Genomic DNA, 14,447 nt, shown 5'->3' on the forward strand with positions numbered 1-14,447 from the left:
CAGCATCTGAACCCACATTGCTCTAATGCAAAAGTATAAGTTCAGAAGAGGTCAAGGAAATAAAGTGTTAAGAAAAAGTGATACTGAGCCTATTTGTTAATGGTGACACAAATCATAATCCTGGCAGCCTATAAGATCTCACAGGGAATCTTGGGCTGAGAATCAGACTAGGCTGGTAGCATAGAGTTCATTTTCTTCTCTGCTCAGTTCTCTCACAGGTATCCAAAGGTGGTGTACTAAAGCAATGTCATTCAAAAGAAACCAAATGCTAGCCACAAATGTGAGCCACATTAAGTAATTTTCAAATTTCTAGTAATCACATTCAAAAAAAAATTTTTTTTTACTGAGAGCTTTTCCCTTAAGATCAGGAACAAGACAAGGATGTCCACTCTCACCATTTTTATTCAACATAGTACTACAACCCCAAGCCACAGCAATCAGGCAACAAAAAGGAAAGGCATCTAAAAATGACGAGGAAGAAGTAAAATTTTCACGATTTGCAGATGACATGATACTATATGTAACAAACCCTCAACTCTACCAGAAAACTAGAACTGATAAATGAATTTAGTAAAGTTGCAGGATACAAAATAAATGTACAGAAATCTGTTGCACTCTTATATACTAACAATGAAGTAGCAGAAAGATAAATTAAGAAAACTGTCCCATTTATAATTCTACCAAAATAATAAAATACCTAGGAATAAATTTAACCAAGGAGCATAACGGAATTATTTCTATGTAAGGATATGTAAATAAGAAAACAATACATTTCCTTCCGGCCCCCACAGGGCGGAAGGAAAATCGCCTGCTTCCCTTTTCCATTATCGCTCTTTTCTCTTCCCAGAAGCGCTCGTTGTTAGTTAGCTGAGTCCTTTGAAGGTGCTTGTTTAACTATAAACTTTATCCTCCTTCTTGCTTGCCTGCAAGAAGTGACTAACGTTTGACCTTCACGGATCCTTCTGTTGGCTATTGTTTTCTATCCAATAAAAGTGAGACTGTGGAGTTGCTCATGGCAGCTGTCCTTTTCGACTGTTGTCCCCTGCTCCCAGTCTCTTGTGGCTGACTTGTTTGTACCTAATTCTTCTTCTGTCACCGACTGGAAGCGGCAGTCTCTCCTCTCTCAAAATATCCTATTGAACCCACCCTTCTTCTTGTGATGGGGTGAGATGATACAATGCCTACATGATGAGAGGAAGTGAAGTAAATGCCATAGGCACTGTGATGTAGCATTAGGCTACTACTGACCTTCTGATGATATGTCAGAAGAGGGATCACCTGCTTCCAGACCATGGTTAAGCACAGGTAACTGAAGCCACGGAAAGCTAAAGTGCAGGGAAATGGGGGGCTACTGTATCTCAAAGCCTGGTACAAAAATGTGCACTTCCTATTCAGCAGTCCGCTGAATCATGCCACCTCTACTTAGTTTTAAAACTAAAGTCAGTAAATTTTGTTAAAGGCTAATACAACATGTACCTCTTAAGCACTTTCACATAACAGATTTCAAATACAGAAGACTAGTGCTAATCTGAAAGGAAAATGAGTAACAAAACAAAAAAAATTGAAAAGGTTATAAAAGGAAGGGTTTTATCGCTCTTATTTTGTGACTTAGGTTTACAGTGCTTAGCATTACAGCTTACACAATGCTAAGAACATAGATGAGTAATGTGTATAATACAAATATATACTACTTACAGATAAACTACATCTATATTATATAATTATGTTTATATTCCTACAATTGTATACAAAGCCCTTCAAATACAAAATAAATAGTGTAGTCCACACTTACACATCACTTATGAATGGGAAGAATTCTAATTTAGGCTCTTACTTCCATGGGACCCTGAACAAGTCACTCCCTTTCAGGACCTTAATCTCTTCATCTCTAGAATGGAGCACTATTACCCACACCTTGGGTTTTTGTTTTTGTTTTTTTTAATGAAAGTTAAATGGAGAAGCCCTAGAGCTCCCATATGGTAGTTGCGCAATAAATATGTATTGAATCTGAATGTAGCTGCCCACCTTCCTCACTTCTGAGCACAGCAGAAGAGAGAACTACAGCCTAGAAGGAAAATTAATAGCTCAAAGTCAAACAGTGATCACTGACATGGAGCCAGATTTCCTGACTGGTGCTTTCATCCCACTTCCTTCCCCTCAAATATGTCGGCCATGAGAATGAGGACGCCTCCCAAGTCCAAGACTCCTGCCAAAGGAGGCCACAGGTACCTGGCTGTACCCACCCTACTATGACACTCACCTCTGGCAACACCTGGGCTTCTCTTCTGCACTCCAGGCATCTTATGTCATTCCTGGATGAGGACCCACAGGTGCCAAGAATAGACCCAATAGCATTTCCTAATATTTTCCATTAGCATTGCAATAGGATCTAGTACATGTTAACTGCTGTTTCACATCAGGTTCCCTAGAAACAGATCCTGAGATAAGGATTCATGTGCAAATGATTCATTAGGGATGTACTTCCAGGAGAAACTGACAAGGGAGGGAAAAAGCCACACAGGGTGTGACTGTAGACAAAGTCCCATCCTCTGTCTGATCTCAAGGAGTGCTTAAGAGTACAAACTAACCTCAGAGCTTGCTCAACTTGAGGCAGGGGCACTGCTCTTCTATACTCTTGTACCTATCAGACTTTGGCTCCTGTAACTCAAGGGCACTGCTTGAAGAAAACAACAGATGCAAGCACTTAGGAGCAATGCACAGAGAAGCTGGAGATGAGCATAGAAGACAGTGGAGATCTAGGCAGAACCCCAACAGTATCCTCTGCAACCATCACCTCCAAGGGAGGACTCTAAGCTCCCTGGGATCATCTCAGATCTGAGCCCAGCTGATCGCTCCAATTTTTCAAAATCTAAAAAGTAGAAAGCCAGTCTCCATAACCTGAGTAGACTGTACAAAGACCACCACTCCAGCCACTGTAATTGGCCAATGATGGAACTCAGCAAAATTAGACACATCGAGCTCCTCTGGAAGATTGTTCTTTCAGAAGTTGTTACTGCTCAGTTCGAAAATTAAATAAACATCATGCTAGGCTCAAGGGACACAGATGTGTTCAAGAGATGACCCCTGTCCTAGAGGAGCTCACAGTAATGGGTAATCTTAAAAAACCAAAAATCTTGCCTGATTTCCTGCTGAATCCTAAAGAACGTTTCATATTCAATGATACGAGTTTCTCCCTTTAAACTTTATAGATCAGCAACAATACATCTCAAAGCATTATACCATACTGAATTACAAAGAGGTGTTGCTTCATAAGGACTCAATGGAAAGCTAAATGAAACCACAAGAAAGTAACACTAACACTGCTTCTAACAATAATGATAATGATAGCATGTGTGGAAGCATATAATCAACAAATTTCTGAATATATAATTGCCTAGGTTAATACCATGGCCTCCAAGTAGAGGCCCCAATATCTATCAGTGTCCAGGTATCATCACAAGATTTAACTGGTAATTTGAGGGACATAGTACCAGGTGGTGGGTATTATAGAGGGCACGGATTGCATAGAGCACTGGGTGTGGTGCAAAAATAATGAATACTGTTATGCTGAAAATAAATAAAAAACACAAACAAAAATGAAAAAAAAAAGATATGCTAGGGCCATTACTTCAAATCCATTATGTAATTGTACATATTTTAAACATACTTTGTATGAGATGATACTTGAAAGGAATCAGATTTATTATCAAATGTTCCTTGGGGAATTAGTCATATCATATTAATGGCATATCTAATACACAGAGCCATAAGACTTGAGAAAGTCCAGATATGCAACAGCACAGCTCAAAGCCACACACCACATTAGCTTACAAAGATTCACCACCTCTTAGAAACTTGCTCTAGACTACCGAATTATTTAGGGTCAAGACTAAGCTCATCCTCAAAGTCCCTCTGAGCACAAAACTCATGCTTTTAAACACCATACTACAATTAAAAACCTGCTAACACTGGAAATGAAGTACATGGTTCCAGGCATCTTTATGGCTTATCCATGTCACACAGGAATCACAATTTCAGAGGCTCTGTCTTTACCACTATAATTTCAAAGTATGATCATTTTACTTCATTATGCATTTAATGCTATTTTCTAAAACAAGCAAATACAGAAATGTATGTATTCATTATGTTATTAGCAATCAGTCAACATTTTAGTTACGGAAAGAGACTAATTATTTCAATCCTACCAATTACTGTCTAGATTATACCTAATCCCTCTTGATATCTTTATCATTTCTTGAAATTTCCCATCCCATATGATTAATTCATTTTATGATATTCCCTTTAAAAACTGTATTCTTCATAGTATCCAAACGATTCAAAATCATCAGCAAATGTGATTGACTGCCAGAATGAAGTATATTTTAAGTTTACTTTGTCATGTTATTATTAGCAGAAAAAGGACAAAGAGTAAAAAACAATGGAATAAAGGTTTGAAATTTACTTTTCCTAACTTTTATTGTGTTTATATATATATAATTTATATATAATTATTAATTATTATTAGTGTGTAAAGACATGTTTTAAAGAATTTCAAATTCAAGAATCATTCTCATAAATATTTATCAATTTAAAAGTAATGAAAATCTGTGTTATGGTGGATAATTCATTCTAAATTCAACTATCAAATAAATGAAAGATTCTTATCACTATCACTTGATACAGTACTGTGTCAAAGTCTCTTATCAATATTTCCCAGAAATTTACTAGTTAAATAAGTTAATACTTATGAGATGTCATCTATATACAAGACATAGCATAAGTGCCAATTTTAAGTAGTAGTAGATCTAAAAAATGAAGTGATAGTTATATGTCTGTGTTCTACAAAACTTCATAGGGATTGGAAGTTGAATGAGTAGCACAAACAAGAAATGAAGATAAAATTGACTTATGTTGTAATTGTTAACAAATTGAAAGAGAAAAGTAACATGTACTTAATTAAAAGAGAAAACCACCAAATGTTAAGACTTGTTTTGTGGTTCCAGAAATCTTAAAAATAACCCAAAGAATTTATTTCTTACTTGCTGTCGATGAGCACCTCAGATAGCCGATTATTCACTTGGTTATCACTCTTATGGCGAAACTGAAAGTCAAAATGTTTGTGAAAAAACATATTTAATCATACTTTATCAGCACAAATAGGAGCACTAAAAATACTTTGAGATCATCTGTTTGGACAATATCACCATCAATCCAAAATTGGCAAAGTTTATGCTTACCTGGAACCCAGCTCCATGTGTTCTAAATCTGAATCAATACCCTTCTCACAAACCTTGGGGGTAACCAATGGAACAAGCCTAGCCACATGCTCTTCTAATTCCCAAACATTTTTAAATGCTTCTAAGATGACAATATGCTCTTTACTCTGCCACACAGTTCCAGAGAAAACTATACATTTTGAGATTTTCAACAAGGAAAGGAGCCTTCCTTTTCTCTCACATATGTGCTCAATACTTCATTGAAACATCAGTCATTCCTTTTCATGGATTTCTTTGAAACCACTAAGCTACTTGTAATAACATATATTTTTATTCTCCAGAAATTCTAATTGTTAACAGTAATCTTATGAAACACTGAGTACTTAAAATAAAACTCAAATTGAAATATCGAACCACATTTGGTATGGATTTGTTTTTTTATGCCCAAGTGATACCATTTCTAATCATACATTCCAGTAATGTAAACATCATAGACTGCTTAGAAGAACCCAAGTATTATGAGCACTCTATTAAACTCATAAATTAACAGCCATTCAAATAAGACTACCATCAAAATTAGTGCATTTTCATTTAAAAAATTCAAAATGTTATATCACAATATGTAAAATGTTTCAACCAGTCCTTCTCTTATTCAATTTCCTTCCCAAACCTATCCCAGTCTCTCTACAATGCTATGCCTAGTGTATGTAATTACCCTGATGGCCAAGTATAAGTCAGTGGATATTATTAGGAAAAATATAATACTTAGCATTTTCTAACATGAAAACATTTATAATATCAGTACATAACTAAATTAACTCAGTCCATCCTTGGCAAGCAAATTTCTCCTTCCCAATAGAACAACAGAAATATTATTTTGTCTGCATTTGTTCCTTTATCCACACTCCATCTTCTCCACTCTGCCTTGTTATGGGAAGCTAACCTATAGGTCCTTACCCTCTGGCTCCTGGTTTGATATGGCCAATAGTCTGTTCTGGCAGAAGATGAGAGTAACCAGAGGAGAGTGAAATGGAGTAACTCCCCGCCCCCTGGCTTCCTTCAAGCTGAGTTAGCTTGAAGGCAGCACCAGCTGTCATGAGAAGTCAGATATAGGTAATTGCTTCTTCCCATTGCCCATTCAGACAGAAAAGTAGTGTTGCCCTCCATGTTCCTAAACTATGTGCTTTTCTTTGACAACTTTTCTTTTGCCCTTTTGTAAATAGTACCTTTGTTATTAATCTTTCTCCAACCTTACTCATTTCAGGGTAACATCTCTTTCCTGCCAAGACCCTGACTGATAAATATATCTGGTTATTGAACGCATACATATTATCAGAAAAAAAAAGCATATTCAAGAATTAACCACAGTAGAGACAAAAGGAGATTTAGTATTTAGTTGCATCTCTATCTAACCTGGAAATAAACCCCAAAATTGACTAGCTGGGAATCATAGAAAAGGACCGATTAGTTCATCCCCTGAAAGCTGAGCTGCCTATTCTCTGGACCTCAAAATAAGCCACTCTCACTTCAGTTCAGATTTTGCCAAGAAGTCTTGGTATTGAAACAGAATCTGGTAGGACTAGAAATGGTTGTCTCGTGCCCAGGCTGACTCTTCTTGACAATTTCTACTCTAAAAACAGATATGAAAGGATAGAGAGGAACAGCAGAGGAACTCCATCCTTAGAAGGGAGCAGAGGACTAGCATTGATTGTATACCCATTATGAGACAGGCTTGTGCAAAGTGCTTTATACACAGCATCTCATTTTCTCCTTCCAACAGTTCTGGTGTCATTAGCCACAAGATACAGACAAGGAAGGATTCAAAGAAGTGGTTTTACTCACATAATAGTGTTAGAACATAGCAGGTTAAAGTGTCTTTCTTCCAAGTCCATGTTCTTCCTACTCTACCATTTTGCTCTACCATTAAGCATGACTATATCAAATAAGACATTTAAAGCCAATATGTAGAAACTCAAGCATCTAAATAAATACTATTTCCCTGAAAGATCAGATATTGTGGAAAAGACACACATTTACTCCAAAGTTGTCCTTACCGAAGTCGTTATTAAAATTGTGTTTCCTAGAACTACTCAGAGCATTCTTTGAAATGTCACCTTATTTTTTGAAGATGGAGCTGTTTACCCTTAGAAAAGACATGAAGGGATGTCTTGTGCTTGGAAATATGCAAAATCTTCTCTTAGAAAGCAGGTAAGGTAAATGTGTTTTTAGGGGCTGAGAAATGGCATTTGTTTCCAAAGCTGGGTGAACACAAAATTACAAGATTGGCTTTCTTCTGTACCTTGTACACTGATCATGAAGGCAATTCTGTATGAAGAGTTCCAATGTACTTTGAACAATGGCAACCTCACAGGAATGAATAAATTCCAAAATTACCACTTTTAAGTGACATGATTCATTAGTATGAACAGGTCCTATGTGTTAAAAATCCTGCCTCAAAGGTTATAGTCACAATATGAACCATGAAATACATGAGGCACTTCATTAAAAATGAAGAGAGTCATATCTTATCTGTCCTACAGAAACATGGTATACAAAGACAAATACATTATATACATGGATAATTTTCAAATGAGTCACATCAAATTGTTGATTTATCAAAAAATTGTACATAAAAAAACTATGAAAAAGGATCATATGAACCAACTTGATAAGTACAAATCTCCCTATCTCACTTTCCCATACTCAACCCTCTCAGTAGGGAGGGGCTCCCACAATCTCCCTGAAGCCTCCCTAATTCTCCTTCACACACTCCACCTCCACTACCAACTAGTCTTTGAATGGCATCTTCTTCCCACAAAGAGTGAAGGTGCTTTGTTTTTTAATTAGGACTCATGAATTTTTAACATCACATTATTGTTATTCATGTCCATGTCTCATCTTCTCTTGCTGGATTTTAAGCTTATATTTCAGATTCTGTGTATATTTTATTTTTGCATCTCCCATATAGCTTAGCACAGAGGGGTCTGCATAAAGGCCAGTGTTCCAAAGCCAAACCAATTCAGGTAGACTATAAGTTAAAACCCAGAACCACTACTGTTCTACAAAGCCAGTAATAAAGATAAGAAGGATTCACAAAAATACTCAGTCTAAAAGAAAAAAAAAATGGAACAAAGAACCAATGGGACATAAAGAAAGCAGAAACAAGATGATAGATTTAAACCTAATCATAATGATATTCACATTAAATGTAAATGGGTTAAACATTCAGAGTTGCCTGCGTGGCTCAGTCATTAAGCATCTGCCTTTGGCTCAACCCATGATCTCAAAGTCCTGGGATGGAGCCCCACATCCCCCTGCTCCATGGGGTGCCTGCTTCTCTCTCTCCGACTCCCCTTGTTTGTGTCCCCTCTCTTGCTGTCTCTCTGTCAAATAAATAAAATTTATTTAAAAAGATTTTCAGGCTGTATAAAAAATCATTACCTAGTTATATGCCATCTACAAGACACCCACTTTAAAGACATAGATAAGTTAAAAATAGACAATAGGAAATATAGGTATGAGTTCACAGGAGAAGCCTAGGCTAGGAATATAAATACATAAGTCATTGGGATACAGACACCTGTATTGAGACTAGGGCACCCAGGGTGAGATATAAACTTTTCTACATTTAGAATATTTGGTTTGTACAAGACCATGTTTTAAAGCTTTGTGGTTTTTTTTTAATTTTTTATTTTTTATAAACATATATTTTTATCCCCAGGGGTACAGGTCTGTGAATTACCAGGTTTACACAGCTTTGTGTTTTAATGACCTCCCTTGGCTTATGCAGACTTCAAAATTCTCTATTGTTTTAGACTTCACTTGTTTACATTAATTGCCTGACTTCTGAAGTGATTTGATTTTCAACTCATACTATAATGAGAATAGGATGTGAGAATACCTAACATCTACCAATTCCTAAAGCTTAGAGAAAGACATATTATATAGGATAAATAATACTTCACTGGGTAGAAGCAAGTTTGTGTTCTAATTCTGGTCTTACAATTAATTGATTGTATAATCATTAGCAAATCATTATTCTTTTTTTTTTTAAGATTTTATTTATTTATTTGACAGAGAGAGATGACAAGTAGGCAGAGAGGCAGGCAGAGAGAGGAGGAAGCAGGCTCCCTGCTGAGCAGAGAGCCCAATGCGGGACTCGATCCCAGGACCCTGAGATCATGACCTAAGCCGAAGGCAGCGGCTTAACCCACTGAGCCACCCAGGTGCCCGCAAATCACTATTCTTTAGAGTCCTTGGTTTCTTCATCTGTAAAATGAGGGAGTAAGTCTAATTATTCAAGCCCTCTTGCTTTTATCATAAACAGGCTCTGGTTCTATGACATCTGTATTAGTCACTAAAGAAATACCAAAAGAGTTTTATTTAGTACTGATCAAAAGAGCTCCATTCAAAAATTCCAAATGGATCCCAATTTTTTGTCTTTGAGAGATAACAATTTTAATTGAGACCTCAAAAATGCTCAAAAGCAAATACTCACATAGTCATCTGTGGCATCTTTGACAGCTGTCATAGTTATCACCAGGACCAAAGGCACAATAGTGGTAAACCAAGTCAAGGAGGAGATTTCTGGAATCAGCTAAAACAAACATTTCAAATAGTTTAGGACTTTTAAGTTAGGAACTATATCTTCCAAATTTTGTCATAAGACTCACAGAAAGTAATGGGATTATATTCAGCTATTTATACAAATACAGAATAACTTTCAATAACTAAGTATTTGCATTCACTTATAAGACACACAGAAGTATCATTGAGCCAATTTTTAGGCTACTTAACAAAAAATAAAATTTTTATACCAACTTGAGAAGTAAGCTTCTTGAAATCTTTCACATAATCTTTTCCCGGGACATATATCACTTGTCTTTTCTCTGCTTCTCATCTCAACTTTTAACAATTTTACTAACTTCTCACCAATTCTAAAAGAGAGTTTCTTTAAGTATATACTTTATGCCAAAGAGTGTGCCAAGTACTTCCCATATTTTATATCATTTGACCCTGAGAAAGTTCATTGAGTTAGATTCTGTACCAGATCCCTTTTGCACACACCCAAAGGATTTGTATTCCATGTAAATAGCACCCCCAGTGCACAACATAGAATACATTGTGAATAGTGCCCTAGAGTCGGGAAATGCTGCAGCCCTAGATATCATTTTCCCATTTTGTAAATAAGTACCTGAGAGGTCACCATGCTTGACACACCCTGTGTGTCAAGAACACACACTGCTAAAATTTGAAACTTAGATCTATTTGGCTCCAAAACCACCCACATGAGACAAAATGAGAGTTGACAGGACTCTCTTAGAAAGGTGGTTTTCAAATGGGGTTTTATACAGAGCTGCTTCAAGAGGCATCAGGTAGGAAAGAGTGGGGTGGATGTGGTCAGTACATGGAGATCAGGCACGATCAAAAACAGCTCTAAACTAAATCAATCTTATACAATAGTTTCCATAAAATTAAAAAAAAAATCAACTTAAAAGCCTCTGAGGTACCAATAAAAAACATTGGCCTGAGTGGCAGAAAAGCTGGATTCTAGTCCTAGTTCTATCACTGACTCATGGTAAAAGTTTTACACATTACTTATCCTTTTTTGGGTCTCATTTCCTAATAAACAGAAGAAAGGAGCCTGCACCAAACCATCCCAAAGTCTCCTTCCAGATATAAAATTCTGTGAACAAGAGCCTTTGACTATACATAAGAAAGCCATTAAAGAAATAAGCTCAAAATTCTGGAATGATGTAAAGAGTTATATAAAGAAACAAAAAGCAAATTCATAAGGGGAAGAAGGAAAGAGATCTTGGATTCCAAAGTCATTTCAATAAATTGTAAAGTATACATCAACTGTGGAGTTTTTGTTGTTGTTGTTTTGTTTTGTTGTGCCTGTTTAGCATCCATTTCTTCTCGAGTATACCTTGGGAAATTACCTCATCTCTTCTACTGTCAGTACATACAATGTTGGCAGACTCGTTCCATTTTGGCTCCACATTTTGGCCTATGATCTAGGTCAAGACACCTACTGTTACAAATTCTTGAGCCACCATGATTAGTTAATGAACAGGGATGTAACTCAGCATGGTCCAGTGAAAGCTAATCACAAGACCTGCTGGAACAACCAAAAAAAAAAAAAGAGACTCATTCTCATTTTTTTTAAATCCCTCTATCTCTCTTTAATGTTGGAGATGAAGCAGGAGAATAAAGATCTAAAGCTTTCAGGGGCCACCAGGTAGATTGGACCTGCCCAAGTAAGGCCAACATGGAGGAAAGAGAAGTCACATCCTATCGAAACAGTTTGCCCATTAATGCAGTCATATATAAAATGAATTAATCTTAAATATATTTCCTTTTTGCTTTAATAAATTTAGGTTTCTGCCACTTACAACCAAAAGCTTCTTAATACAAATATTTATTAATCTGGACTGTTCACATCTAACCCATCTTTTTAACCTTCTAAAATTAACACAGTGCCCTGCACATTTTCAATGTACCATTTTGGTCTGATTAAATTACTATAAAATAAATATTGGGTAAATAACCAGCTCTCATGAACTGTTTATGTATATTCATTGATTTATGCATTTTATTCCCTAAAATATCAGTAAAAGCTGAAATTTCATTTAAGCTCCTATTTTAGTCAGATGGGAGAAAAAAGGAAGTTTATTAACTACCAATTAACCACCAAAAACCATAAAAAAAGGTCACTCTACAGTGAAGATAGAGCATACATCATTTGTTATTCATAGAAAAGATGTCATTGTTTTTAGAAACAAATGAAATTTGCCCAATTAGTTTCCACTACCTACCACTCAGCTAGACTACCTCAACTCTGGCAACACCCACACTGTTGATGTGAGAAGGAGATAAAGAAAGGAGGGAGGCTATGGACAGTAATTATTAGGCTCTGGTTTGGTTCAGATAAAGTGCATGGCTGCATTCTAAAATGACCTCAGTGTTTAAAATGATGAATGTACTAGTTTTTACCCATTAGTAGCCCTCCCACATTTGTGAAAAGAAACAGCAAAAATAACAGTCAAAATCTGATAAGAATGGTTTTATCTAATCAAGAACACCCAGCTGAGTGAATTAGCATACTTTTTCAAATTATATAAATACTTTTAACAAACAGATGATGAAGAGGAACAATCTAAACATTACCTGTAAAATCAGAAGGAAAAGGAAATAGGCATTTGCCACTCTTTGGAACTGTTCAAATAAATTAATTGGCAAGAAGGTAAGAATGTTGTATTTGGATGTGTGGATACGATTATCCTGAAAAAGAAATACCATCATATTAGATTGGGGCAAGGTATTGCTCATTATCAGAACAGCTCTAAAACTTAACAAGGCGAAACATGAATTATGCCATAACAAGACAGATAAACCAATTATGTAGAAAATGTTAAGTTCTCTTGGCTCAAGGTCTTCATTTTTCCCAAAGATGACACTCTCCTGATATAGGTGAAATTACTGGCCCGTGCCATAAAATCATCCATGACTTAAAAATGTATCAAGTACAATACCTGCCCCTGAGATGTTTTACTCTTATGCATTCATACATTTGGCAAATATTGCTTGAACACCTACCATATGCAGACACTGAGTTTATGCTGTGACTGAGAGGTTGGAAGAAACTTCAGAGATTATCTGGTCCACCTTCCTACCCTTTAGATAGCTCTGACAAGGGGCTTGTCTTTGAAAGTCTTCTGTGATGGAAAACTGACCACCTCACAAACCAGCCTATTTCTATTTCAGATTTGGAATTGCTAGAAAGGTCTATTATGAGAAACCCAAATCTGCTTCCCTGTAACTTTTTTTTTTTTTTTTTTTTTTTTTCATGTGCCAATTTCCATCCCCATGGTCACCTACACCAAGTCGAAGCCCTTCATATGTTGGAAATCTACAAATATTTGAAGACCACTCACAGGACTTCCCAAAATCTCAACTCTGATCCAGGCATTCTCAAACCCCTCAGTCACTCCATGACTTATTTAACAGAAATCTCTTCCTGATCCATTTCTTTTAGATTTATCCCAACCTCTCTGTATCTCTCTTAAAACATGCTGCACAGAACCATACACATATTGCAGATCTGAGTCAACCAACCCACGTACAGTAGAGACTTCGATGTTCTATGTTTTGGACTATTGTATTAACATACCTTAAAATTTCATCAGCATTTTGGCAACTGTATCTAACTGTTTATTCACGGAATTTGGATGAACTAAAATCTCTAGATCATCTCTTCATAAATCACTATCAAATCCGGTCTCCCCTTCCTAAATACTTATAGGTTGCTTTTTTAAAATACTGATGTACAAGGTCTTTCATATATTTCTACTGTACCAATCTATTGAAAAAAATAGCTTTGAATATACCATCTTAAATTATTCAATATTTTCTGCCATCAAAAACTTTCAAACATGTGCCTTTTATATATTCTTCCAAAGCTGTAGACTAATACATTACAAAGGATATGACTATGACTAAAGACCAAAAAAAAATTTTTTTTAATTAAAAAAATAGCTTTCTATGCTGATGGTACTTTTGGAGAGAAGGAAGGAGGAAAAGAACAAGGAGAAAGGAGTACATCTGGAGAATTCACAAAGCATCTTTAGTGCTGAATATGGTGAACATTTCTTTTTTTTTTTTTAAGATTTTATTTATTTATTTGACAGACAGATCACAAGTAGCAGAGAGGCAGGCAGAGAGAGGAGGAAGCAGGCTCCCCGCTGAGTGGAGAGCCCGATGCCGGGTTCGATCCCAGGACCCTGGGATCATGACCTGAGCCGAGGCAGAGGCTTTAACCCACTGAGCCACCCAGGTGCCCCCCATGATGAACATTTCTAAAACCACCGGACTTTCTGCAAGAAGTGTGGTAAGTACCAGCCCCACAAAGTGACACAGTATAGGAAAGACAGATTCTCTTTATGTCCCAGGAAACAATGTTATGACAACAAGCAGAATAGCTATGGTGGGCAGACTAAGCTGATTTTCCAGCAAAAGGCTGAAACTACAAAGACTGTACTGAGACTTGAATATGCCGACCCCAACTACACATCGAATGGAATCTAAGGTGGCTATTAAGAGATGCAAGCAGGGGCCCCCAGGGGGCTGAGTCAGTGGAGCGTCTGGCTCTTAATTTCAGCTCAGGTCATGATCTCAGGGTTATGAGACTGAGCCCCATGTGGGGCTCCATACTGGGCATAGAGCCTGCTT

At 36.7% G+C, this 14,447-nt stretch overlaps 1 protein-coding gene across 3 annotated transcripts in view; it reads right to left on the reverse strand.

The window, feature by feature from the left end:
* ATP8B4 (ATPase phospholipid transporting 8B4 (putative)) overlaps positions 1 to 14,447 on the reverse strand; it is a 255,071-nt gene that overhangs the window by 161,266 nt on the left and 79,358 nt on the right. For all 3 annotated transcript variants that reach the window (XM_059372800.1, XM_059372801.1, XM_059372802.1), the window contains exons 4-6: positions 12,387 to 12,500; positions 9,715 to 9,813; positions 5,040 to 5,101 (exon numbers count right to left, since the gene is read on the reverse strand). In XM_059372800.1, the coding sequence (XP_059228783.1) occupies positions 5,040 to 5,101; positions 9,715 to 9,813; positions 12,387 to 12,500 (275 nt within the window). The remainder of the gene's footprint in view (positions 1 to 5,039; positions 5,102 to 9,714; positions 9,814 to 12,386; positions 12,501 to 14,447) is intronic.

This window comes from Mustela nigripes, chromosome 13 (genome assembly GCF_022355385.1).
Source record: "Mustela nigripes isolate SB6536 chromosome 13, MUSNIG.SB6536, whole genome shotgun sequence".
Classification (NCBI taxonomy): domain Eukaryota; kingdom Metazoa; phylum Chordata; class Mammalia; order Carnivora; family Mustelidae; genus Mustela; species Mustela nigripes.